The sequence below is a fragment of the Hyperolius riggenbachi genome, chromosome 5, assembly GCF_040937935.1.
Source record: "Hyperolius riggenbachi isolate aHypRig1 chromosome 5, aHypRig1.pri, whole genome shotgun sequence".
Taxonomy (NCBI): domain Eukaryota; kingdom Metazoa; phylum Chordata; class Amphibia; order Anura; family Hyperoliidae; genus Hyperolius; species Hyperolius riggenbachi.
Genome location: NC_090650.1, coordinates 405,142,591 through 405,166,690, shown reverse-complemented (window position 1 = coordinate 405,166,690; position 24,100 = coordinate 405,142,591). Strand labels below are relative to the sequence as shown.

Sequence of the window (24,100 nt, the reverse complement as noted above, 5' to 3'; positions counted from 1 at the left end):
GAAAGTTATCTTATATTCTTAGCTATATAAGACAAGAATGAGTTTTCATCGGCATGCAGTAAAGACACTAATTTTTATATGTACTATTTCTTAACCCTTTTGGGACCGGCTGCCTAACCCCCTTAAGGACCAGATGTTTTTGCTAAAGGAAGGGCGTGTTTGGGGGGTTAGGGCAGCTGGATCCCTGCAGGGTCTTGCTGGGCATAGTGTCCCCTGTGTGGCCAGGTGTCCCCCTTAGTCAGTAGCCATCACTCACCTTCCAGGCTCCCGCGATGAGCCGCAGTGGGCCCCTCTGCTCCGGCCAGCATCTCTGCTCCTACTGTCGCTCAGTTCTAGGTCATGGCTTGATGATGTAATCAAGCCAGGACCGTCACGGGAATAGCAGGGAGGTAAATGGATCCTCTTCTTTCCCCCCTACCGCTGCAGCTGTCAAATTGATCACTACGCTCCGCCAATGATCGTAGTGATCACATGATCAGCAGCCATACGCGATGGCTGCTGATCACTGAGGGGAAATGTCAGCTGTCATATGACAGCTTAATGTTCCCTCTCCGGTGTGGACAATCGAGTCAGGATGGTTCATTAGTGCGGACATTGAATCAACATCCAGTCAGGGCGGCAGCACCATCTGCTGGACGTAGATTCAACCTACGTCGGTCCCAAAAAGCTTAAGATAACAAAATACTCACATTAAATAACACATCCTATGACCGATAATGGGTAGGATAGAGGCGCCCAATGTATGTTCTATTTTGGTATATTTAAATCCAAATAAAAAATATATATAATAAAAAGAGAGGTAATTGCTTACCTCTCCAGAAGATATAGACACCAGTTCACCAGTTCAACTGGAAAAAAAGTTTTTATTCAAAAAGCAATCTGACGAAGGTTTTTGAGTAAAAACTTTTTCCCATTGGGTGCCTCCATCCTACCCATTACCATTACCAGTCAGACCTCCTTTGGAGGTAATAGCTTTTCAGTTTTTCTGGAAAGTATATTGTACTACAGGGGAGCAACCATCCAGTATCCAGCAGGACCTGGAGTACCGAGCAGGGATGTTTAATTTCCTGCAGTCCTATACAGTGGTTACAGGAACTGCAACCCACCTTTGTGAATATATATTTATATGATTTTATCCTCCCTATACCTAACGATACTGCACCATTGGGCTCCCGGTTTCTCCCTACTTCTGGCCTAGGTATTCTTGGTCCTTACAAGAATCACCAAAGGGGGGGGGGACCCTATAACATCCTATGACCAACAGTGATTAACCAATATGCCAATTTTAGTTCACCAAACATTTTGTGAAAATGTCACATATTTGCATGAATGAGAATATTTGTGAGAATGTATTGACATAAAAAAACAATGCATTAAAGTCTGTGGTCATGATGAGAAATCATATTTTCACACAGATGAGTAGAGATGGGCCGAACCTCCGATTTTAGGTTCGCGAACTTTCGCGTAACGTTCGGTTCGCGTTAAAGTTCGCGAACCGCAATAGACTTCAATGGGGATGCGAACTTTGAAAAAAAAAATAATTATGCTGGCCACAAAAGTGATGGAAAAGATGTTTCAAGGGGTCTAACACCTGGAGGGGGGCATGGCGGAGTGGGATACATGCCAAAAGTCCCCGGGAAAAATCTGGATTTGACGCAAAGCAGCGTTTTAAGGGCAGAATTCACATTGAATGCTAAATGACAGGCCTAAAGTGCTTTAAAACATCTTGCATGTGTATACATCAATCAGGTAGTGTAATTAAGGTACTGCTTCACACTGACACACCAAACTCACCGTGTAACGCACCGCAAACAGCTGTTTGTGTAGTGATGGCCGTGCTGGACTGGTGCGCACCATGGCGAGAGTGCAGGTTTTGGTGGCTTTACAGCCCATATGGTCGCCTGGCTGATGTAGCTGAATGACAGAACAGTGACTGTCCAGCTGATCAAATTTGGTCTGACCACAATAAAGCAACGACCTTATTATCTTTTGTGTGCCCCCCGAGACACTCATCTAGGCGCCGGTCATTGCTTCATTGTGATACGCAAGCCCCTTCACCACGGCAAGGTAATGATCACGAAGGGGAATGGGCGCATGTACATGCCTTTTCTTTTGTTGTTGCAGCTGCCCGCAGTGCAGCCAGAAAAATTAGGCAGTCATGTACACGCACCAGAAAAATTATTACAGCAACCGCTGCTAGCAGCGGCCTAAAAAATTCAGCAATCCGCCTGGAGTCCCGGACCCTGTTGGTGGTGGCGGAGAAGGTAGTCAAGCGTCCTGCAGGCAGACATGCTGTGTGGAGGGACTGGGAGCGACTTAGTCTTCTTGGGGCAGCCCAGGCAGCCAGTCACACGGCGTGCAGGCAGAGATGCTGTGTGTGCGGGGACTGACTTAGTCTTGGGGCGGGCAGCAGCCCTCCGGGATCCATGCCTCATTCATTTTGATAAAGGTGAGGTACTTAACACTTTTGTGATTTAGGCGACTTCTCTTCTCTGTGACAATGCCTCCAGCTGCGCTGAAGGTCCTTTCTGACAGGACGCTTGCGGCAGGGCAGGAGAGAAGTTGGATGGCAAATTGGGACAGCTCTGGCCACAGGTCAAGCCTGCGCACCCAGTAGTTCAAGGGTTCCTCATCGCTGTTCACAGCAGTGTCTACATCCACACTTAAGGCCAGGTAGTCGGCTACCTGCCGTTCCAGTCGTTGGTGGAGGGTGGATCCGGAAGGGCTACGGCGAGGCGTTGGACTAAAGAACGTCCGCATGTCCGACATCACCATGAGATCGCTGGAGCGTCCAGTCTTTGACTGCGTGGACACGGGAGGAGGATTAGTGGCAGTGGTACCTTGCTGGCGTTGTGCTGTCACATCACCCTTAAAGGCATTGTAAAGCATAGTTGACAGCTGGTTCTGCATGTGCTGCATCCTTTCCACCTTCCGGTGAGTTGGTAACAGGTCCGCCACTTTGTGCCTGTACCGAGGGTCTAGTAGTGTGGCCACCCAGTACAGCTCATTCCCCTTGAGGTTTTTTATACGGGGGTCCCTCAACAGGCAGGACAGCATAAAAGACGACATCTGCACAAAGTCGGATCCAGTACCCTCCATCTCCTCTTGCTCTTCCTCAGTGACGTCACGTAAGTCAACCTCCTCCCCCCAGCCGCGAACAATACCATGGGAAGGTTGAGCAGCACAAGCCCCCTGCGACGCCTGCTGCGGGTGTTCTCCTGCCGCCGTCCCCTCCTCCTCCTCCTCCCCCAAAGAAACACCTTGCTCATCATCCTCTGAGTCTGACTCGTCTTCTGCACACGACTTCTCTTCTTCCTCCTCCTCCCCCCTCTGTGCTGCCGCAGGTGTTGAGGAAACAGCTGGGTCTGATGAAAATTGGTCCCATGCCTGTTCCTGCCGTAACGGTTCCTGGTCACGCTCATTCACAGCTTCATCCGCCACTCTACGCACAGCACGCTCCAAGAAGTAAGCGTAGGGAATTAAGTCGCTGATGGTGCCCTCACTGCGGCTCACCAGGTTGGTCACCTCCTCAAACGGCCGCATGAGCCTGCACGCATTTTTCATCAGTGTCCAGTTGTCGGGCCAGAACATCCCCATCTTCCCAGACATTTCATTCTACTGTAGTTGTAAAGGTAGTGGGTGACGCCTTTCTTCTGTTCTAGCAGGCGGGAGAACATGAGCAGGGTCGAATTCCAGCGAGTCGGGCTATCGCAAATGAGGCGTCTCACCGGCATGTTGTTTTTCCGCTGAATTTCTGCAAATCGTGCCATGGCTGTGTAAGACCGCCTCAAATGCCCACAGAACTTCCTGGCCTGCTTCAGGACATCCGCTAAGCCAGGGTACTTTGCCACAAATCTTTGAACAACTAGATTCATGACATGTGCCATGCAGGGTATGTGTGTCAGCTTCCCCATATGCAAAGCGGCAAGCAGATTGCTGCCGTTGTCGCACACCACGTTGCCTTTCTCCAGGTGGTGCGGGGTCAGCCACTCATCCACCTGTTTCTTAAGAGCAGCCAGGAGAGCTGCTCCAGTGTGACTCTCCGTTTTGAGACAAGACATGTCTAAGATGGCGTGACAGCGTCGTACCTGGCATGCAGCATAGGCCCTGCGGAGCTGGGGCTGTGTAGCTGGAGAAGAGAACTGCCACTCAGCCAAGGAGGAGGAGGACAGCGAAGAGCATGTAGCAGGAGGAGAGGAGGTGGCAGGAGGCCTGCCTGCAAGCCGTGGAGGTGTCACAATTTGGTCCGCTGCGCCCTGCTTGCCATCGTTCACCACCAGGTTCACCCAATGGGCTGTGTACGTAATGTAGCGGCCCTGCCCGTGCTTGGCAGACCAGGCATCCGTGGTCAGGTGTACCCTTGACCCAACGCTCTTCGCAAGAGATGACACCACTTGCCTCTCAACTTCCTGGTGCAGTTGGGGTATGGCCTTTCTCGAAAAATAAGTGCGGCCTGGCATCTTCCACTGCGGTGTTCCGATGGCCACAAATTTACTGAAGGCCTCAGAGTCCACCAGCTGGTATGGTAACAGCTGCCGAGCTAACAGTTCCGCCACGCCAGCTGTCAGACACCGGGCAAGGGGATGACTGGCCGAAATTGGGTTCTTCCGCTCAAACATTTCCTTCACGGACACCTGACTACTGCTGTGGGCAGAGGAGCAGGAACCGCTCAAGGGCAGAGGCGGAGTGGAGGAGGGTGCCTGTGAAGGTGCAAGGGAGAAAGCGGCAGAAGCAGATGATGCACCTGAAGGAGGAAGAGGAGAAGGAGGGTGACTTTTCTTTTGTGTGCTGCTGCTGCTGCTTTTGCTCAGGTGGCCATCCCATTGCTGTTTGTGCCTTTTCTCCAGGTGCCTTCGTAAGGCACTTGTCCCTACGTGAGTGTTGGCCTTTCCACGGCTCAATTTTTGTTGGCAGAGCGAACAGATGGCTTTGGTCTGATCTGAGGCACACACATTAAAAAATGTCCACACCGCTGAGCCACCCTGGGATGTGTGCACTATGGGGACCTCAGCAGCTGATGCTGAAGGGCAAGTTGGCTGGCTGTACATAGGTGGCGATACATGGTGCCGGACTCTGCCACCAGCTGTTTCTGATGAAGAGCTGCCCCAGCTTCTTTCAGCAACTTCTCTCCTCCTACTACTCTCTGACTCACCCTCTGAACTGTCCCCCTCTTCATCTCCTCTATTGGGAACATACAGAGGATCCCTATCATCGTCAGCATCGTAATCATCCTGCCCAGCTTCGCTTGCCTCAGAAAAATCCAAACATGCACCATCAGTAGGTCCTTCATCCTCCTTACACGTTACATCCATAGTGTTGCCGCGTAACGCAGACATATGAGCTGGTGAAAAATCATCTGGCTGTAACAACAATGGCTGTGCATCAGTGATTTCACCACTAAATAATTCTTGCGAAGTGTCAAATGCAGCAGAAGTGGTGCTAGTAGTAGCGCTGGTGGCTTAGCAAGATGAGGTGTTCTGTGTTGCTAAATACTCAACCACGTCCTGACAATCTTGGGAGGTGATGGGACGTGCCTTCTTCCGAGCACTGGACTGTGGGCCAGGTCCACACGAAATTACATTTACACGACCTCGCGCAGACCTGCCGGGTGACCTTCCTCTGGCTCTGGCACTACCTCTTCCTCTACCTGTTTTGTCCATATCGGGTATGCACGGAGTGGTATATCACACTGCGTGCACTCACGTAGGTAGGTGGGTTCACTTAACTGCACAGGTATGCGCACTGATGCGGTGGGTTCACTGAACACAACAGGTATGCAGTGGCGGGTTCACTGAACACAACAGGTATGCAGTGGCGGGTTCACTGAACACAACAGGTATGCAGTGGCTGGTTCACTGAACACAACAGGTATGCAGTGGTGGGTTCACTGAACACAACAGGTATGCAGTGGCGGGTTCACTGAACAGGTATGCAGTGGCGGGTTCACTGAACAGTACAGGTATACAGTGGCGGGTTCACTGAACACAACAGGTATGCAGTGGCGGGTTCACTGAACACAACAGGTATGCAGTGGCGGGTTCACTGAACAGGTATGCAGTGGCGGGTTCACTGAACAGTACAGGTATACAGTGGCGGGTTCACTGAACACACCAGGTATGCAGTGGCGGGTTCACTGAACAGGTATACAGTGGCGGGTTCACTGAACAGAACAGGTATACAGTGGCGGGTTCACAGAACAGGTATGCAGTGGCAGGTTCACTGAACACAACAGGTATGCAGTGGTGGGTTCACTGAACAGGTATACAGTGGCGGGTGCACTGAACAGAACAGGTATGCAGTGGCGGGTTCACTGAACACAACAGGTATGCAGTGGTGGGTTCACTGAACAGGTATGCAGAGGTGGGTTCACTGAACACAACAGGTATGCAGTGGCGGGTTCACTGAACAGTACAGGTATACAGTGGCAGGTTCACTGAACAGAACAGGTATGCAGTGGTGGGTTCACTGAACAGTACAGGTATACAGTGGCAGGTTCACTGAACACAACAGGTATGCAGTGGCGGGTTCACTGAACACAACAGGTATGCAGTGGCGGGTTCACTGAACAGGTATGCAGTGGCGGGTTCACTGAACAGTACAGGTATACAGTGGCGGGTTCACTGAACACAACAGGTATGCAGTGGCGGGTTCACTGAACAGGTATACAGTGGCGGGTTCACTGAACAGAACAGGTATACAGTGGCGGGTTCACAGAACAGGTATGCAGTGGCAGGTTCACTGAACACAACAGGTATGCAGTGGCGGGTTCACTAAACAGGTATACAGTGGCGGGTCCACTGAACAGAACAGGTATGCAGTGACGGGTTCACTGAACACAACAGGTATGCAGTGGTGGGTTCACTGAACAGGTATGCAGTGGTGGGTTCACAGAACAGGTATGCAGTGGTGGGTTCACAGAACAGGTATGCAGTGGTGGGTTCACAGCACAGGTATGCAGTGGTGGGTTCACAGAACAGGTATGCAGTGGTGGGTTCACAGCACAGGTATGCAGTGGCAGGTTCACTGAACAGGTATGCAGTGATGGGTTCACAGCACAGGTATGCAGTGGCAGGTTCACTGAACAGGTATGCAGTGATGGGTTCACAGCACAGGTATGCAGTAGTGGGTTCACAGAACAGGTATGCAGTGGTGGGTTCACAGCACAGGTATGCAGTGGCAGGTTCACTGAACAGGTATGCAGTGATGGGTTCACAGAACAGGTATGCAGTGGCAGGTTCACTGAACAGGAATGCAGTGGTGGGTTCACAGTACAGGTATGCAGTGGTGGGTTCACAGAACAGGTATGCAGCCAGCCAGGAACAAGTTAAGCCTAACTATTCTTTCCCTGAGAGACAGTCTGCAGCAGCTCGCCCTACTCTCACTAACGCAGGCAGCACACGAGTGACCGTAATGGCCGCCGCTGCCTGCCTTATATAAGGGGGGGTGGGGCTCCAGGGGCTAGTGTAGCCTAATTGGCTACACTGGGCCTGCTGACTGTGATGTAGAGGGTCAAAGTTGACCCTCAAGGTGCATTATGGGGCGAACCGAACTTCCGCAAAGGTTCGCCAGCGGAACGCGAACGCGAACCACCGAAGTTCGCGTGGAACCGTTCGCCGGCGAACCGTTCGGCCCATCTCTACAGATGAGTAGATGCATTAGAGTTTTTGGTCACGGATGCAAAAACAGATTGTTTCCATATAAACATGAATGAATAAATGGGTATGAAATGAGACACATTTTCAAAAAATTATAATTTTTGATAAAATGTGTATCGTTGATTCGTTTGAGAATTCCAGTATGTTTCTGCAAAAAAAATGTTGTCAGGTGAAAATGTAAATTTTGGGAAAAATGTGAGCCCATCACTAATTACCGTTATGTTAAATTTGTGAAGCAGTTTTAATCTGTGTTTTCAGAATTTATCCTTCACTTAATCCTAATTGATCTCCTGAACATTAAACTCCTTTTTGAAACCTCCTACCTTAGTGTTAACTCCTTCTTCATGCCTAACCTTAACTTTCCTAAAATTCCACTTTTCTTGCCACTAGTGTTAACCTTCTAAACTGAAACTAGCAACTAAAGCTATGTTCCTCTTAACCTATCCTTGTAGAATAAAATCCCTAATATTAAGCTAACACTAACTTTAACTGATAATCTTGTTCTGACATCTTCAGGGCCAGACATTTTATTTGTGTAATAGCTGAATGCTGGTGCCAAAGTCAAGCAGTCCACCAAAGAAAACACAAGTGTAGGGTGGTAAATTCCAGTGCTGAAAAATAACTGTCTTGCCAAGGGCTGTAAAAGGCAGTGGTGAGCCGGAATTTCAAATATGAAAAATTTTGCATCGAAATTCGCAATTGTGCATCATAATCGTAATGCGAAATTTCAGGGGAAATCGTAATTAATTTCGTATGTAATAGTAATATTTAATAATTTTGCGTAATTTTTGTGCTGACTTTACTGGCTAATAGCAAAGCTCCCTACATGCTATTGCTACCAAAATTGCTAAATATGTTAAGGAGAATAGTGGGTAACAAGAATTGTTCAAAAAGTCCTTGTAATTTTTGAGAAAACAGATTTTAATTATGAAAAGAAAAATGGTTTTTGAACTCATTTTTCGAGTTTAAATACCATTTTTTCTTAGCATTTTTAAAATTGATTTTCTCGAAAATTTTGGGAAAATTGTACCCACCATTCTCCTTAACACATGTAGCAATTTTGGTGTCAATAGGTTGTATGGGGGCTTTGCTAGCTGGGCTAGCATAGCAATGGTATATAGATAGATAGAGAGATCGATAGATAGATAGATAACTGAGAGGAACATGATATTACATGAACTGTATACCCCCAATACTCCCTTATGGACAGTACATACCAGCCCCCCATACTGTCCCTTACATCCACCACACCCTATGGACTATATACCCAAAACACCATATACCCTTCCCTTTGTCCCACAATCCTCTTTCCTATGTTAATGCTTTGCTAGGCTTTGGCAATGTTAAATGTATTTTGTCCTGCCAATAAAGCTTTCTTGGATTTGGAGATAGATAGATAGATAGATAGATAGATAGATAGATAGATAGATAGATAGATAGATACTGTAGATAGATATGTATGATAGATAGATAGATAGATAGATAGATAGATAGATAGATAGATAGATAGATAGATAGAAGTATAATTTTAGATTAAACTAAATTCCTAACAGGCTTTCCATAGAATTTCCAAGATTATTGTATTACAAAGCACATTAACCATTTCAGCTGCACGGTTGTGAGCTTCACGTCCACAGCAGCAGGTGCTAGAGCTGCAGGGACGCACTAGTGCAGGCAATCCTGCAGGCAGATGCCCGCAATCGCGCTGCTGCTGCTAGCAGGGGGGATTGGCTGCAGGGAACAAAAGTCCCCTGTGCCAATCCGTACATGTCCGTCATGAATAAACACTGTTTTTGTTCAAAAACTGTGTTTATTCTGTAAATGGTGCCGCCGCGTTATCTCCCATCACGATTTCCGACGTTTTCCGGCGCCCGATCGTTAAATGTATGAATGGAAACAATGTTTCCATTCATAACCTCCCCACCGCCACTGGGATCGGAGGCTTCCAATGGAAGCCTACGTCACTTCCCTGGTTACAATGTAGTGATAGATTGTATCACAATTAGCATACATTGACTATCATTCATAAAGCGTTCCCGCATGCGGAAATGCTAAAAACAGCCGACTTTACCGACCACTGAGCAAAATGTGTATTCATAAAGGCTGTTTCCGCATGCGAAGCTGACTTTCACTAGCAGAGCGATAAATTACAGCATTGTGCAGTGATTCTATGAGGAAATGTAACATAATGTAAATTCATAAAAAGTTACGCAAGCGGTATGCGGACGGGGATTACCGCTCCACTGGATGTAGCGATAAGCATGCGGAATATATGTGAGTGAATGGGACAGACCTCCCAAGCAGCAGCAGAGAGAACACCGCATGGAGGGACACGGCCAGCTTCTCCTGTTTCCGCATGCCTACCGCCAGCCTTTCACCAGCCTGTTCCAGAAAAACTCCGCACTTGTACCGCAACAGGCAACATTTTTATGAATGACCACCCAGAAGTGTAAAATACCGACAGTGGTGTTTTCCCGCACGAACTTTTGTTATCAAAAACACTTTCATAAATGATAGCCATTGTACGCTAATGGGATTTTTGCTCAGTAGGGACATCTTGTGGCCAAATAGTAAAACACACCTACTGACTTTGGGGAATAAAAATAAATGATTATTTATGTCAAGAGGACATATAATTAATAAATAATGGGCTAAAAATTAGTGATGGATGTAAAACTGAAAAAATGCACCTTTATTTCCAAATAAAATATTGTCACCATACATTACACTAGGGGTATAATTTTAACATTGCAATAACCGGGACAAATGGCCAAATAAAATGTGTGGATTTTAATTATGGTAGCATTAATTATTTTAAAACTGTAATGGCTGAAAACTGAAAAATAATGAATTTTTAAATTTTTTTTCTTATTATTCCCATTATAATGCATTTAGAATAAAATCATTCTTAGCATAATTTACCACCCAAAGAAAGCCTAATTGGTGGTGGAAAAAAACAAGGTATAGACCATTTCGCTGTGATAAGTAGTGATAAAGTTATTGGGGAATGAAAGGGAGAAGCACTGACAGGTGAAAATTCCTATCGTCCATAAGGTGAAAAATCCCAGCGGGCTGAAATGGTTAAAGGACCATTATTGCAAAAGAAAAAACTGTAACATTTAAAATACACGTAAACACATATAAATTAGTAGTATGTTTCTTCCAGAGTAAAATGAGCCATAAATCACTTTTGCCCTATGTTGCTGTCACTTACAGTAAGTAGTAGAATTCTGACATTACCGACAGGTTTTGGACTAGTTCATCTCTCCCATAGGGGATTCTCAGTATGGCCTTTATTCTTTATAAAGACACTCCCTGAAAATGATTCATAGAAAGATGCTGGCCAGCCTTACTGCTCACTGCACACTTTTTTGGTAGTTGAACAGAACAACTGCTACTCGCTAAGTGCTTTTGAAACTAAACAAAACCATGAGAATCCCCCATGAGTAGATGGACTAGTCCAAAACCTGTTGGTTTTTCAGAGTTCTACTAACTACTGTAAATGACAGTAACATAGGAGAAAAGTAATTTGTGACTTATTTTACTCTGGAATTAAAGTGCTTCTTAATTGTATGTGTTTGTGTGTGTTTAAAATGTTATGATTTTTGCAATAGTGGTCCTTTTTAAGCTGTTAAGGGTTAGTTGGTCTCTAAATAGCCTTATCCTGATGTTGAAGCACGCAGGTGAGAAGCATTATTTTGATGTAGAGAGTTCTCCCTGTCCCCCGAGTCCCGCTGGTACAGTCTATTTTGCAACCAGAGGTATTTATGAGTCTGCCATTATAGATCTTCGTGCTCAGAATTTACAATAGGAATCGAGAACATAAAACAGACCTTTTTTTTGTTGTTGCTGTATTCTATGAAGGAGGCTGTGGTTATATCTCATGAAACAAAATTCCGCACGTTCCTTCAAAAATATAATTGTAAGGAAGGAATTGTAATGAAAAATAGAAGGTACCAAATACGCACTTAAGTTAGTCTTAAAAGGAAATTCAGTTTCATTAAAACAAAAATTGGAAGAAGCATAGAATGGTGCTGTACAAATCTTTGTTTCATGTAATACTATTAAAAGTTGTTTTTCTATTTTCAGCCAGCTATACATTTCTGAAATTCACTGTAAGATCCAATTGCACTTTGTCGCAACCATATATATAACAATACTCTGCTTTGAGTATACACTGGCCAAGAAATCCCCTTCTTGTTAAATGACAAATAAGCACTCCAAGTTCAAACTCTTAACGCACCCGAACAAACTGAATGATTGTCAGGAAGCTGTAGCTTGCCTATTTGGTAGTTTCTACCAGTAATAAGCAAAATTATGATATCCTTTTCCCATTAAAGAGAAACTGAGATAAGAAGTGTCTCGGGTTCCATACTCATCTGGGGCTTCCTTAATCTTTCTTGAGGTTGTTTGTTCCTTGCCGTCTCCCTGGGTGACTCTTGTCCCTCGCTGGATGGTCCAAAAGCTTGGCCGAGTCACGTTTCCTCATGCAGGAACATTCTACAATTGCACAGTAGTTCTGCGCAGGCGCAGAATGGTCCCAGCCATAGGAGCATGACGGGTGCGTGTCCACGGCCAAGCCGTGCATGCGCAACAAAGCATGACTCGGCCAAGCTTTTGGGCCATCCAGCGGGGGACGGGAACCACCCGGGGAGAAGGCGAGTGGTGAGCAGCCTCAAGGGGGCTTATGGAAGTAATGCATGTGAGAGTGCGAAGGGTTAATAGATTTTTGCTGTTTTCTAGCCACACCCCCTTCAGAACCTCCCTTTCCTTAACTTATTTCATGTCCTAACTAGATGCGATGTGCCTGGATATATGTATTTTTTTCTTGTTACTGACCCCTGTGGCTAGGGTCTAATTCAGTGCACTCCCTCCTTCCCCTGTATGTGTTTGTCAGCATGCACACAGCTTATGCTGGTGTATGTGCATGGTGCACATGGATACATTAGGTTAGCTCCCTTGTGCGATTGGTAAGATGCACTATCTGTCCCAGGAGAGGACGTCAGGATGTGTGCTCCTAATCCATTGATAGGTTTGATGCAATGAATGTGTTTGCATGTCTGCACTATGCATGTTACAGGGCCAAAGTTAGGACACCTATGTTTACCTGGGAACTTCTGCGCAGTATAGGTGACTAAGCATAAGAATGCATTCTTCTGTGAACTAAGACCCCGGCTTTTAACTTAGCTGTAGGGATAACAGTTGTGCCTGGATGAGTGAATATGTGAATGCATTTGTTTGAACATTTGCATGTGAGAGTGCGAAGGGTTAATAGATTTTTGCAATTACTGTGCCTGTGACTTCCGAGAGCTTGAAGAATCAGGCGCAAACTTTCTGACCCTACACTTCTGTGTTTCTATTATTAGAACACGTTCTCAGTAGCACCATCTTGTGGTCAAAAAGTAAAAATACACCCAATTTACCACTATACTGTTTTACATAAAAAAAAATATTTTAGTTTATTTTGTTTTATTTTTTTTACCTTTTCCAACCCAGCCCCACAGTTACCAAAATAAACACTTGTTAAAAAAATGAAAAAAAATTACATCATTTAATTTTGTTTTTACATAAATAGTTACCTTAGGGACTTTTCTAATATGTATCTCATGAGGGTATATTACTGTTAATTTTGAAAAAAAAAATATTGTAATAAGTTGGAAAAAAATACTCCTTTATTTCCAGATAAAATATTATTGTCACACATTGTACTAGGGACACAGTTTAAACGTTGTAATAACCGAGACAAGTGGGCAAATAAAATGTGTGGGTTTTATGTATCGAAGCACATTTTATTATAACAGTATAATGGCTTATTATAATTCCTTTAACAATGCATATAAAATAAAATCATAGCAAAAAGTACCACCCAAAGAAAGCCTAATTTGATAAATAACAATAAAGTTATCTGTGAATAAATAAGAGTAGCACTGAAATGTGAAAATTGTTTTGGTTTTCAAGGGCTCAAAAACTGTGATCTTGAACTGGTTAGCTTCAAAACAAGGAAGTCAATTAATTAAAGTGCATGAAATTACTTATGATACACAGATTTTGATATAAATAGTTCGCACACAAAAAAACATACCTGCTACAGTCCACTCTTTAAATCTGGTGAGCTTGTGTGTGATGGAGTGATGGGCCTCCCCACATTGGGCATGGAGTGATTTGTCTTTGGTTTGAAGTGGCACATAGTTGTCATGGTGCAGCCCTGGTGCTAAGAAGAGTCCCTTTAGAGTTTACAGTCTTACACAATATAAGTGCTTATGTAACAGATCCATAAAGCTGTAAACTGCTGATGACCTGAAATGTAACCATATGGACACAACAGTCCTTACTTTGCTTTTTTAATGCATTAACTGTATTACATTTCTGTGCAATCATGGATTGCAAAGTTCAAAGGGTTCCATTAAGGTCTATAAGACTTCACCTTTAATTGAACTCTGTTTAGAGTAGAGCATGGCAGTGTCAATCTTTATAAATGATACGCATGCTTGAAAGTAATCTTTAGGGTACTTTCATAGTAACACCTTGCACTACTTTGTAACAGACACAGTTTTTTTGCACTGTAGCACAGTGTGATTAAATGTCTATAAACAGTTCACACCTCATCGGTTTTACTGCAGAGCAATGAATGGAAATGTAAAACATAGGGCCATATTCTATTGCTGAACTAAGTGCTGGCGAGTTCTTAAATTAGGCGATGCTCCCATTGCCTAATCCAAATCAATGTAACACCTCCCTCCCCCCCCCCCAGCTATCCAATAACATTTTTCCTGCCTTTGGGAGACATGATCATTAGCTTAGACCTGCAGAGAGCAGGTCTAAACATGCTATCGCATATGTTGTGCTGCTGCATCTGGTGATCTCCTTTTATAAGGAGACCCTCAGAGCTCCCCGTCAGGTTGCCGCTGATCTCTGAAGCCCCCCCACAGCTGCACCAGGCTCCCTATAGTAAATAGCATACCACTGCAAAAATCTGCTGCAAGTACTGCTGAGTAACTACAGTGTACTCTCACTGTAATTACTGTGTGTCCAAACCCCAGCAAAGCATCTTTGAAGCTCCTGCTGGGGTTCCTCATTGGTCCGCTGTCTCAGCCAATGAAAATAATTCAGACAGTGGACCAATGGGGAGCCCCGGCGGGAGTTTCAAAGATGGTCACCAAATCGGTGTTTTGATTCTATAGGATAGCTTAATAAAAGTCGTATTTTAGTGTGTTTGGGGTCTTTACGTTCTGAACAAGTGTTATGCAACTTATCCCCTGAGTACTTATTCTAGTGTTTCTACAGAAAATAGGCCTGATCCAACTTACAATTTCTCCTAGGGTTTCTCCTAAAAGATACGTTTTCATTTCTGTCTAAAATAAGATTTCAGCACTGTGAAATTCAAAAAGTATCAAATAGTAGGTGTAAAAGTACTATCAAAATTATTCTCAGGGCCAGATTTATCAAGAGTGTCTGAGACAAAATATTAGTAGGTGTTTAGAATGCATGCAGAACTGTCTCAGGGATATTAAGAAATAATCAGATAGTGCAGATTCCTTCTAAAACTGTAAGGACTAGAAGGAGCTAGGAAGGTTTCTCAGGCAGTGCAGTGTGTGAGGTGAATTGCTGTTGCTGAGGTAATCAACACACCTGCTGTCAGCAAGCTCGAATAACTTGTTTCTTTAACTATCTGGGACAAATTACCAGATAGATAAGCTTCAATTATAAACAATTCCAATGTCTGCTCTGGTGTTTACATACATTCTTTACATGCTCTGCCCGCTGTATTTCTCCACACACTAGTCTGAAACTCCCCTCCTTCTTTTCAACAAATAAACATTGTCAGGGTGAAGGGGGGTTCACCATGGTAACAAAACAGATCGGCAGTGAATGATTAAACAGGAAGCTTTGAAGTGTCAGCGCTAACCTGCTCAAGGAGTGCTTGAGAAGTGGTATCAGCCACTTCTTATTCAGGGACAGTTCTGCGCTGTCCTTAATCTACAAACAACACTCAGAACTGCCACAATTTCTATTCCCTTAAGAAAGCATTGGGGAGCTTCTTGCAAATGTGCAGAACACTACCCCCTGCTGGTAAAGACAGATTAAGAAGAAAAATCTGTCGGTAATGCTTTGATAAATCTCCCCCTCAGTGTTTTCTTGCTTGCTGGTGGCTTAAAATACCTATTCAATAAAATGTGAAAATATTACCTAGGAAAAAAATAAGGAGAAAAGATGAATTGGATCTGGCCCATATGCATTTCACTTTTTCACATTCAAGTTTTGTCCTAGGAGACTATTTTTCATCTTCGGTTTAAGGCCCCATTTACACTTAATCAGTTGCTCTCAGTTATAACTGAAAGGTCAACTGATTTTCAAAGTAAGTCCCTTGTTTTCCTATGGCACCTTTTACACTTAAAGAGGAACTCCAGTGAAAATAATGTAATAAAAAAGTGCTTCATTTTTACAATAATTATGTATAAATGATTTAGTAAGCATTTGCCCATTGTAAAATCTTTTAAATCCCTAATTTACATTATGACATTTATTACATGGTGACATTTTTACTGCTGGTAGGTGATGTAGCTGCTGCATGCTTTTTTGGCAGTTGGAAACAGCTGTAAACAGCTATTTCCCACAATGCAACAAGGTTCACAGACAGGAAACTGCCAGGAGTACCACAGTCCTCAGAGTTTCTTGTGGTAGGGGTTTCACCACAATATCAGTCATACAGCACCCCCTGATGGTCTTTTTGTTAAAAGGAATAGATTTCTCATGTAAAAGGGAGTATCGGCTCCCTGCCTGCGTCCCTTCTCTCCAATCAGCTTACAGAGGCAGGGAGGGAAGGGATGCAGGCGGGGAGCGGCGCTATAGAGGAGTCGGGGAGCGGCGGAGAGTGACAGTCTGCATGTAAACAGCCTGCTATCGACATGCTGTGTGTCGCTAGCAAGGCGGTTTGATTTATGGGGGAAAGCAGATCGCAGGGGGGCCTGGGGGGGAACAGTATAGTAACAGAGGCTGATGATTATATGCAGAACCAGCCTCTGTGTGCTAATAGGATTCTTAAAACCCATCTCGGGTTCTCTTTAAGGTTAAGAATAGAACATACAGTTCATTCATTCGTTAAAAGGAAGCTCTCAATTCAAGGCGCATAATCAATAACTTTCTCTTAACATCACTAGCTCCAAACAAACTTATCCAATGCATCAAATGCATTCAAGACCAAATAAAATCTTAATCATCCAAGTCAAATTGGTCAGACTGATGATAAGAGGTATATGCCCCTTTTAAGATTCTGTACTTACCTTGTGGTACCATAGCAGACTCATATGTAGACCGGCATGAGTAGAAGCTAGATCATCATAACTGAGTGAGTGAGATTAAATTTGAGTAAGTGAGTTCCTGTGGTCTAAGTGTATGTGTGTATGTGATATGCATGTATGTGCATTTGTGCATGTGTTTGGATTGTGTATTTTGTGTGGGGGGTTTTCTTTGCGGTGTGTGTTGTATGTATTATGCATGTGATTAGAGATAGAATATATGCAATTATATTGCATGTTCTACACAAAAAAATAAGTGTGTGTCACTGTGATTTTCAGCATGTTTTGGGGTTCTAATTGTATACGCTTATGTGTAATTATACAGTATTCCCAATTATTTGTGTGTTTATAGAATGTAAAGGCTACTGCATGAACCATATGAAGAATAACATTGTAAAAGACAGCATTTTATTGGCAGTGGAAGTCACTAGTGTTGGGCGAACAGTGTTCGCCACTGTTCGGGTTCTGCAGAACATCACCCTGTTCGGGTGATGTTCGAGTTCGGCCGAACACCTGACGGTGCTCGGCCAAACCGTTCGGCCATATGGCCGAACTAAGAGCGCATGGCCGAACGTTCCCCGAACGTTCGGCTAGCGCTGTGATTGGCCGAACGGGTCACGTGGTTCGGACCCGAACGCGCTCTGATTGGCCGAACGGTCACGTGGTTCGGGTAAATAAATACCCGAACCACGTCATATCTCCGCCATTTGTCTGTGGGTTTAGCTTTGGGTAGGCAGGCAGGGTAGTTCGCGCTCCAGCCACGCTAGCCAGGGTCCCCCCTGTCATTGTGTCACTGCTGGGAACAGTAGTACACCGCTTGCTCAGCCACACTATATAGCATTCTGTTTACTGCCACTCTGTGTACCTCGCTCAGCCACACTATATAGCATTCTGTTTACTGCCACTCTGTGTCTGCTGGGAATAGTAGTACACCGCTTGCTCAGCCACACTATATAGCATTCTGTTTACTGCCACTCTGTGTACCTCGCTCAGCCACACTATATAGCATTCTGTTTACTGCCACTCTGTGTCTGCTGGGAATAGTGGTACACCGCTCGCTCAGCCACACTATATAGCATTCTGTTCACTGTTCTGTGTCTGCTTGGAATAGTGGTACACCGCTCGCTCAGCCACACTATATAGCATTCTGTTTACTGTTCTGTGTCTGCTGGGAATAGTGGTACACCGCTCGCTCAGCCACACTATATAGCATTCTGTTTACTGTTCTGTGTCTGCTGGGAATAGTGGTACACCGCTCGCTCAGCCACACTATATAGCATTCTGTGCACTGTTCTGTGTCTGCTGGGAATAGTGGTACACCGCTCGCTCAGCCACACTATATAGCATTCTGTTCACTGTTCTGTGTCTGCTGGGAATAGTGGTACACCGCTCGCTCAGCCACACTATATAGCATTCTGTTTACTGTTCTGTGTCTGCTGGGAATAGTGGTACACCGCTCGCTCATCCACACTATATAGCATTCTGTTCACTGTTCTGTGTCTGCTGGGAATAGTGGTACACCGCCCGCTCAGCCACACTATATAGCATTCTGTTCACTGTTCTGTGTCTGCTGGGAATAGTGGTACACCGCTCGCTCAGCCACACTATATAGCATTCTGTTCACTGTTCTGTGTCTGCTGGGAACAGTAGTACACCGCTCGCTCAGCCAGAGTATATAGCATTGTGTTTACTGCCACTCTGTGTACACCGCTCAGCCAGACTATATACCATTGTTTACTGACACTCTGTGTACACCGCTCAGCCAGACTATATACCATTGTTTACTGCCACTCTGATTCTGCTGGGAACAGTAGTACACCGCTCGCTCAGCCAGACTATATAGCATTGTGTTTACTGCCACTCTGTGTACACCGCTCAGCCAGACTATATACCATTGTTTACTGACACTCTGTGTACACCGCTCAGCCAGACTATATACCATTGTTTACTGAAACTCTGTGTACACCGCTCAGCCAGACTATATACCATTGTTTACTGCCACTCTGATTCTGCTGGGAACAGTAGTACACCGCTCGCTCAGCCAGACTATATACCATTGTTTACTGACACTATATAGCAGACTATATAGCATTGTGTGTACACCGCTCAGCCAGACTATATACCATTGTTTACTGACACTCTGTGTACACCGCTCAGCCAGACTATATACCATTGTTTACTGCCACTCTGATTCTGCTGGGAACAGTAGTACACCGCTCGCTCAGCCAGACTATATACCATTGTTTACTGACACTCTGTGTACACCGCTCAGCCAGACTATATACCATTGTTTACTGCCACTCTGATTCTGCTGGGAACAGTAGTACACCGCTCGCTCAGCCAGACTATATACCATTGTTTACTGACACTCTGTGTACACCGCTCAGCCAGACTATATACCATTGTTTACTGCCACTCTGATTCTGCTGGGAACAGTAGTACACCGCTCGCTCAGCCAGACTATATAGCATTGTGTTTACTGCCACTCTGTGTACACCGCTCAGCCACACTATATAGCATTGCGTACTCTGCCAGTCAGTGTGTATATTGCTGGGATCAGTAATACTCCACTCACCGTCAACCACTATATGAGCTCAACATGAGTTCCCCAGAGACCTCCGCTGTGAGCAGCACTCCCAACAACAGCAACAGCCAACGCCCCACGCAAGCTATAACATCCACCCCAGCAGCCAGTGGTCAGCAGCAGCCCTCCCCGGAGGAGAACGTTGTGTCCATCAGTCCGTCGCCAGAGCGATTAATGAGGGCTGCCATTGAGGAGATGATGGGGCCTGATGTGGAGGAGGAGGTCTGGCTCAGGCCAGCATCCCAAGTTAATGTTGAGGACGATGAGGGGTCTGTGTCTGGGGATGTTGGGGTGGCAGAGGTGGTGGGTGGGTCAGACTCAGGAGAAGAGTTGTATGATGAGGATGATGATGGGGACCATCTGTATGTGCCTCAGAGTCCGACCCCGGAAAACATGTTGTATCGTGTGTTTAGGTACTAAAATCTGCGTTCCCTCCCAGTAGTGTTGGGCGAACAGTGTTTGCCACTGTTTGGGTTCTGCAGAACATCACCCTGTTCGGGGTGACTATATAGCAGACTATATAGCATTGTGTTTAATGCCACTCTGTGTACACGGCTCAGCCACACTATATAGCATTGTGTTTACTTCCACTCTGTGTCTGCTGGGAACAGCAGTACACCGCTCACCCGCCACTGTATAGCATTGTGCTCTGTGTCACTGCTGACAATAGTGGTACACCGCTCACCCACCACTGTATAGCATTTCTGTACTGCCACTGTACTGCTGCCAGTCAGCGTGTACTTTAAGGATAAGTGAAATGAGGAAGAAATCCGGTGAAAGAGGGAGGGGCAAGGGAAGAGGTGTTTCCCCTGACGGTTCACGTACAGGCCACAGGGGAGCACCCAAGAAAACCCACTCAATACTGCCCATGTTGTCCAGGACAACAACCCTCACAGATCCAAAAGAACAGGACCAGATAATTACTTGGATGACCTCTCAAGCGTCCAGCAGTGGGTTAAGCAGCACCAGCACATCACGCACGAGGTCCGAGTCCTCAGCCAGTTAAACGGTAAAAAGGTTGGTCAGCACACCAGCTTCTCAAGTCAGTGAGGTTTAATTAATCACATGTCAACACGAAAGTTAACAATTGTTTCGGGGCCACAAGGGGTCCCCTTCATCAGAACAGTGCAGACAAAGATATTGAGATATTGCTCTGGATGTTGCTTAGCATCCTTGGTCATGCACCCTTAACCATTTTTGGGACAATAGTGCCTCTCTGCATCCTGTTTACCTACTCAGCCAGTTAAAGTCTGGGCTTTCTTTGAAGACTGCACTGAGGATGTTACCATGGCGATTTGCAAGGTGTGCAAGACCCGCCTGAGCAGGGGGAAAAGTATTAACAACCTCTCCACCACCAGCATGAGCCGCCACATTCTATCCAAACATCCCACTCTGTGGGCAAACGCGGCAGGACAGGGTACCACCAGCAACACTGCCTCCCTTGGGTTCACCAGACTCACCACCAGACCCGCCTCAGCAGCAGCAGTAGCCCAGCCATTGCGTGGTTCACAACATTCACAAACATCAGACGATGCTGACACTGTCACTTTCCGGACTAGTGCTCTTGAGGTCTCCCAGTGTTCATCAAACACAACAACCAACAGCCCTTCGGTGTGCAGCGCTACGGTTGAGTTGTCTGTCTCTGAGATGTTTGAGCACAAGAGGAAATTGCCAGCAAATGACCCCCGGGCCGTGGCAGTAACAGCCAGCCAGCATAGCCAAGCTTCTGGCCTGCGAAATGCTGCCATATCGAGTGGTGGAGACAAACAGCTTCAAGGGCATGATGTCAGTGGCCATCCCACGTTACGTGGTTCCCAGCCGCTACCACTTTGCGCGCTCTGCAGTGCCTGAGTTGCATGAGCACGTGGTCAGCTAAATAACCCGAAGCTTGAAGAATGCCGTTGCCTGCAAGGTTCACCTCACCACTGACACCTGGACGAGTGCGTTCGGCCAGGGTCGATACATCTCCCTTACCGCGCACTGGGTGAACCTTGTGGAGCCTGGCAGCGATTCCTCACCTGCTACGGCGCGGGTGTTGCCCACGCCGCAAACAGCTGGATAACAACAGCAGCACCTACCTCTCTGACTCCTTCTCCTCCAACGCATCTCAAAGCTGTACCTCATCCGGAAATGCTAACCCAGCACCAGCAGCAGTAGGATCGTGGAAGCAGTGCAGCACAGCTGTTGGCATGCGTCAGCAAGCGTTGCTGAAGCTGATCTGCCTTGGGGATAAGCAGCACACAGGGGAGGAAATTTGGAGGGGAATAAAGGAACAGACGGATTTGTGGCTGGCACCGCTGGACCTGAAACCGGGCATGAAGCTAGACACCTGGCACGAACTGGCAATGTACGCAATAGAGGTGCTGGCTTGCCCGGCAGCCAGCGTTATGTCGGAACGCTGTTTCAGTGCTGCCGGAGGCATCATCACAGATCGGCGTATCCGCCTCTCCACAGAAAATGCAGACCGTCTGACTCAAATTAAAATGAATCAATCCTGGATTGGAAACGACTACGCAACACTCCTGGACCCCAACCAAGTAACATGACCGATGAACATCTGGGATGGTTTAGCGTTTCCGGTCCCTGTTTATTGAACCTCTCATCTGTATTACATTTATGACTGCATGGCGGCAAAAAGCATTGCTGCTATATCCGCACGCTTTTTGTCCTCATGCAAGGCCTGGGTTGTTGTGTCTCACAAAGCGTGGCCTTCTCCTCCTGCGCCTCCTCCTGTTCCATCACGTGTGCTGCTGCTGCTGCTGCTGCTGCTGGGTTACCGTTGCCGGTCCCTGTTTATGGAACCTCTTATCTTTATTACATTTATGACTACATGGCGGTACAAAGCATGCTATCCGCACGCTTTTTGTCCTCATGCAAGGCCTGGGTTGTTGTGTCTCACAAAGCGTGGCCTTCTCCTCCTGCGCCTCCTCCTGTTCCATCACGTGTGCTGCTGCTGCTGCTGCTGCTGCTGGGTTACCGTTGCCGGTCCCTGTTTATGGAACCTCTTATCTTTATTACATTTATGACTACATGGCGGTACAAAGCATGCTATCCGCACGCTTTTTGTCCTCATGCAAGGCCTGGGTTGTTGTGTCTCACAAAGCGTGGCCTTCTCCTCCTGCGCCTCCTCCTGTTCCATCACGTGTGCTGCTGCTGCTGCTGCTGCTGGGTTAGCGTTGCCGCGTGGTCCCTGTTTATTGAACCTCTTATCTTTATTACATTTATGACTACATGGCGGTACAAAGCATGCTCTCCGCACGCTTTTTGTCCTCATGCAAGGCCTGGGTTGTTGTGTCTCACAAAGCGTGGCCTTCTCCTCCTGCGCCTCCTCCTGTTCCATCACGTGTGCTGCTGCTGGGTTAGCGTTGCCGCGTGGTCCCTGTTTATTGAACCACTTATCTTTATTACATTTATGACTGCATGGTGGTACAAAGCATGCTATCCGCACGCTTCTTGTCCTCATGCAAGGCCTGGGTTGTTGTGTCTCAAAGCGTGGCCTTCTCCTCCTGCGCCACCCTCCTCCTGTTCCATCACGTGTGCTGCTGCTGGGTTAGCATTACCGGTCCCTTTTCCTGGAACCTCTTATATGTATTACATTTATGACTGCATGCCGACAAAAAGCATGTTACCTGTGCAAAGAAAACAGACATTTCCCACATTTAAAAGACAGTTTTCCCTTTGAAACTTTAAAATCGATTTTCTCAAAAACTATAAGCTCTTTTTGCTAAATTTTTTTTTCCTCTTGTACCCACTCCCAAGGTGCACATACCCTGTAAATTTGGGGTATGTAGCATGTAAGGAGGCTTTACAAAGCACAAAAGTTCGGGTCCCCATTGACTTCCATTATGTTCGGAGTTCGGGTCGAACACCCGAACATCGCGGACATGTTCGGCCTGTTCGGCCCGAACCCGAACATCTAGATGTTCGCCCAACACTAGAAGTCACCCATTGTATTGGCCAGTTTTTTTTTTTTTTTTGCAGAGTATTTGAGAACTTGGAACTCTGCAGAAGCCGTACACAGATCTCTTGTCGCTCCTGCCAATCTACATAAGTATGATACATTGCTTTGGCAGAACACACACTACATCCCGGCATTCTGCTGGGCTTTCCTATCAAACAGCTTCTTCCTTCGAGGAGGATAAGGAACACAGAGTACAACTTGTGTTCTTTTGATGTTTTTTTTTACCACTTTACATTGAAGAATGTACAACAATAATACATTATTTACAACACGGTCTCTTAAACTTGTGCTCAGGCTTTACAAATGGGGCATGTTTTACAATTCCCTTTTGTTGAGCTCGGGGACATTTAACTGCCTTGTCAGAACTGACCACCCCCATCTTTGCTCTTTAGAGGGAATCCATGAAAAGTCACCCATTGGTGAGGGCTACGGACAGATTCAAGGATATATATATATATTTTTTTAATGCAGATTGCATTAGATATTTCTCTTTCATATGTCCTCATTCATAGGGATGCTCACTGCGCAGAATTTAAATGTTCGTATTTCCGATTGAAAAACCGATTGGAATTCAGAAAACCAAAATTATAATTCCGTGGAAATT

The 24,100-nt window shown here is 45.8% G+C and overlaps 1 protein-coding gene across 1 annotated transcript in view; it reads left to right on the top strand.

Annotated features, from left to right (window-relative positions):
* CSMD3 (CUB and Sushi multiple domains 3) overlaps positions 1–24,100 on the top strand; it is a 1,539,978-nt gene that overhangs the window by 623,344 nt on the left and 892,534 nt on the right. Inside the window, exon 7 of the mRNA XM_068237930.1 lies at positions 2,976–2,984. Within this exon, the coding sequence (XP_068094031.1) occupies positions 2,976–2,984 (9 nt within the window). The remainder of the gene's footprint in view (positions 1–2,975; positions 2,985–24,100) is intronic.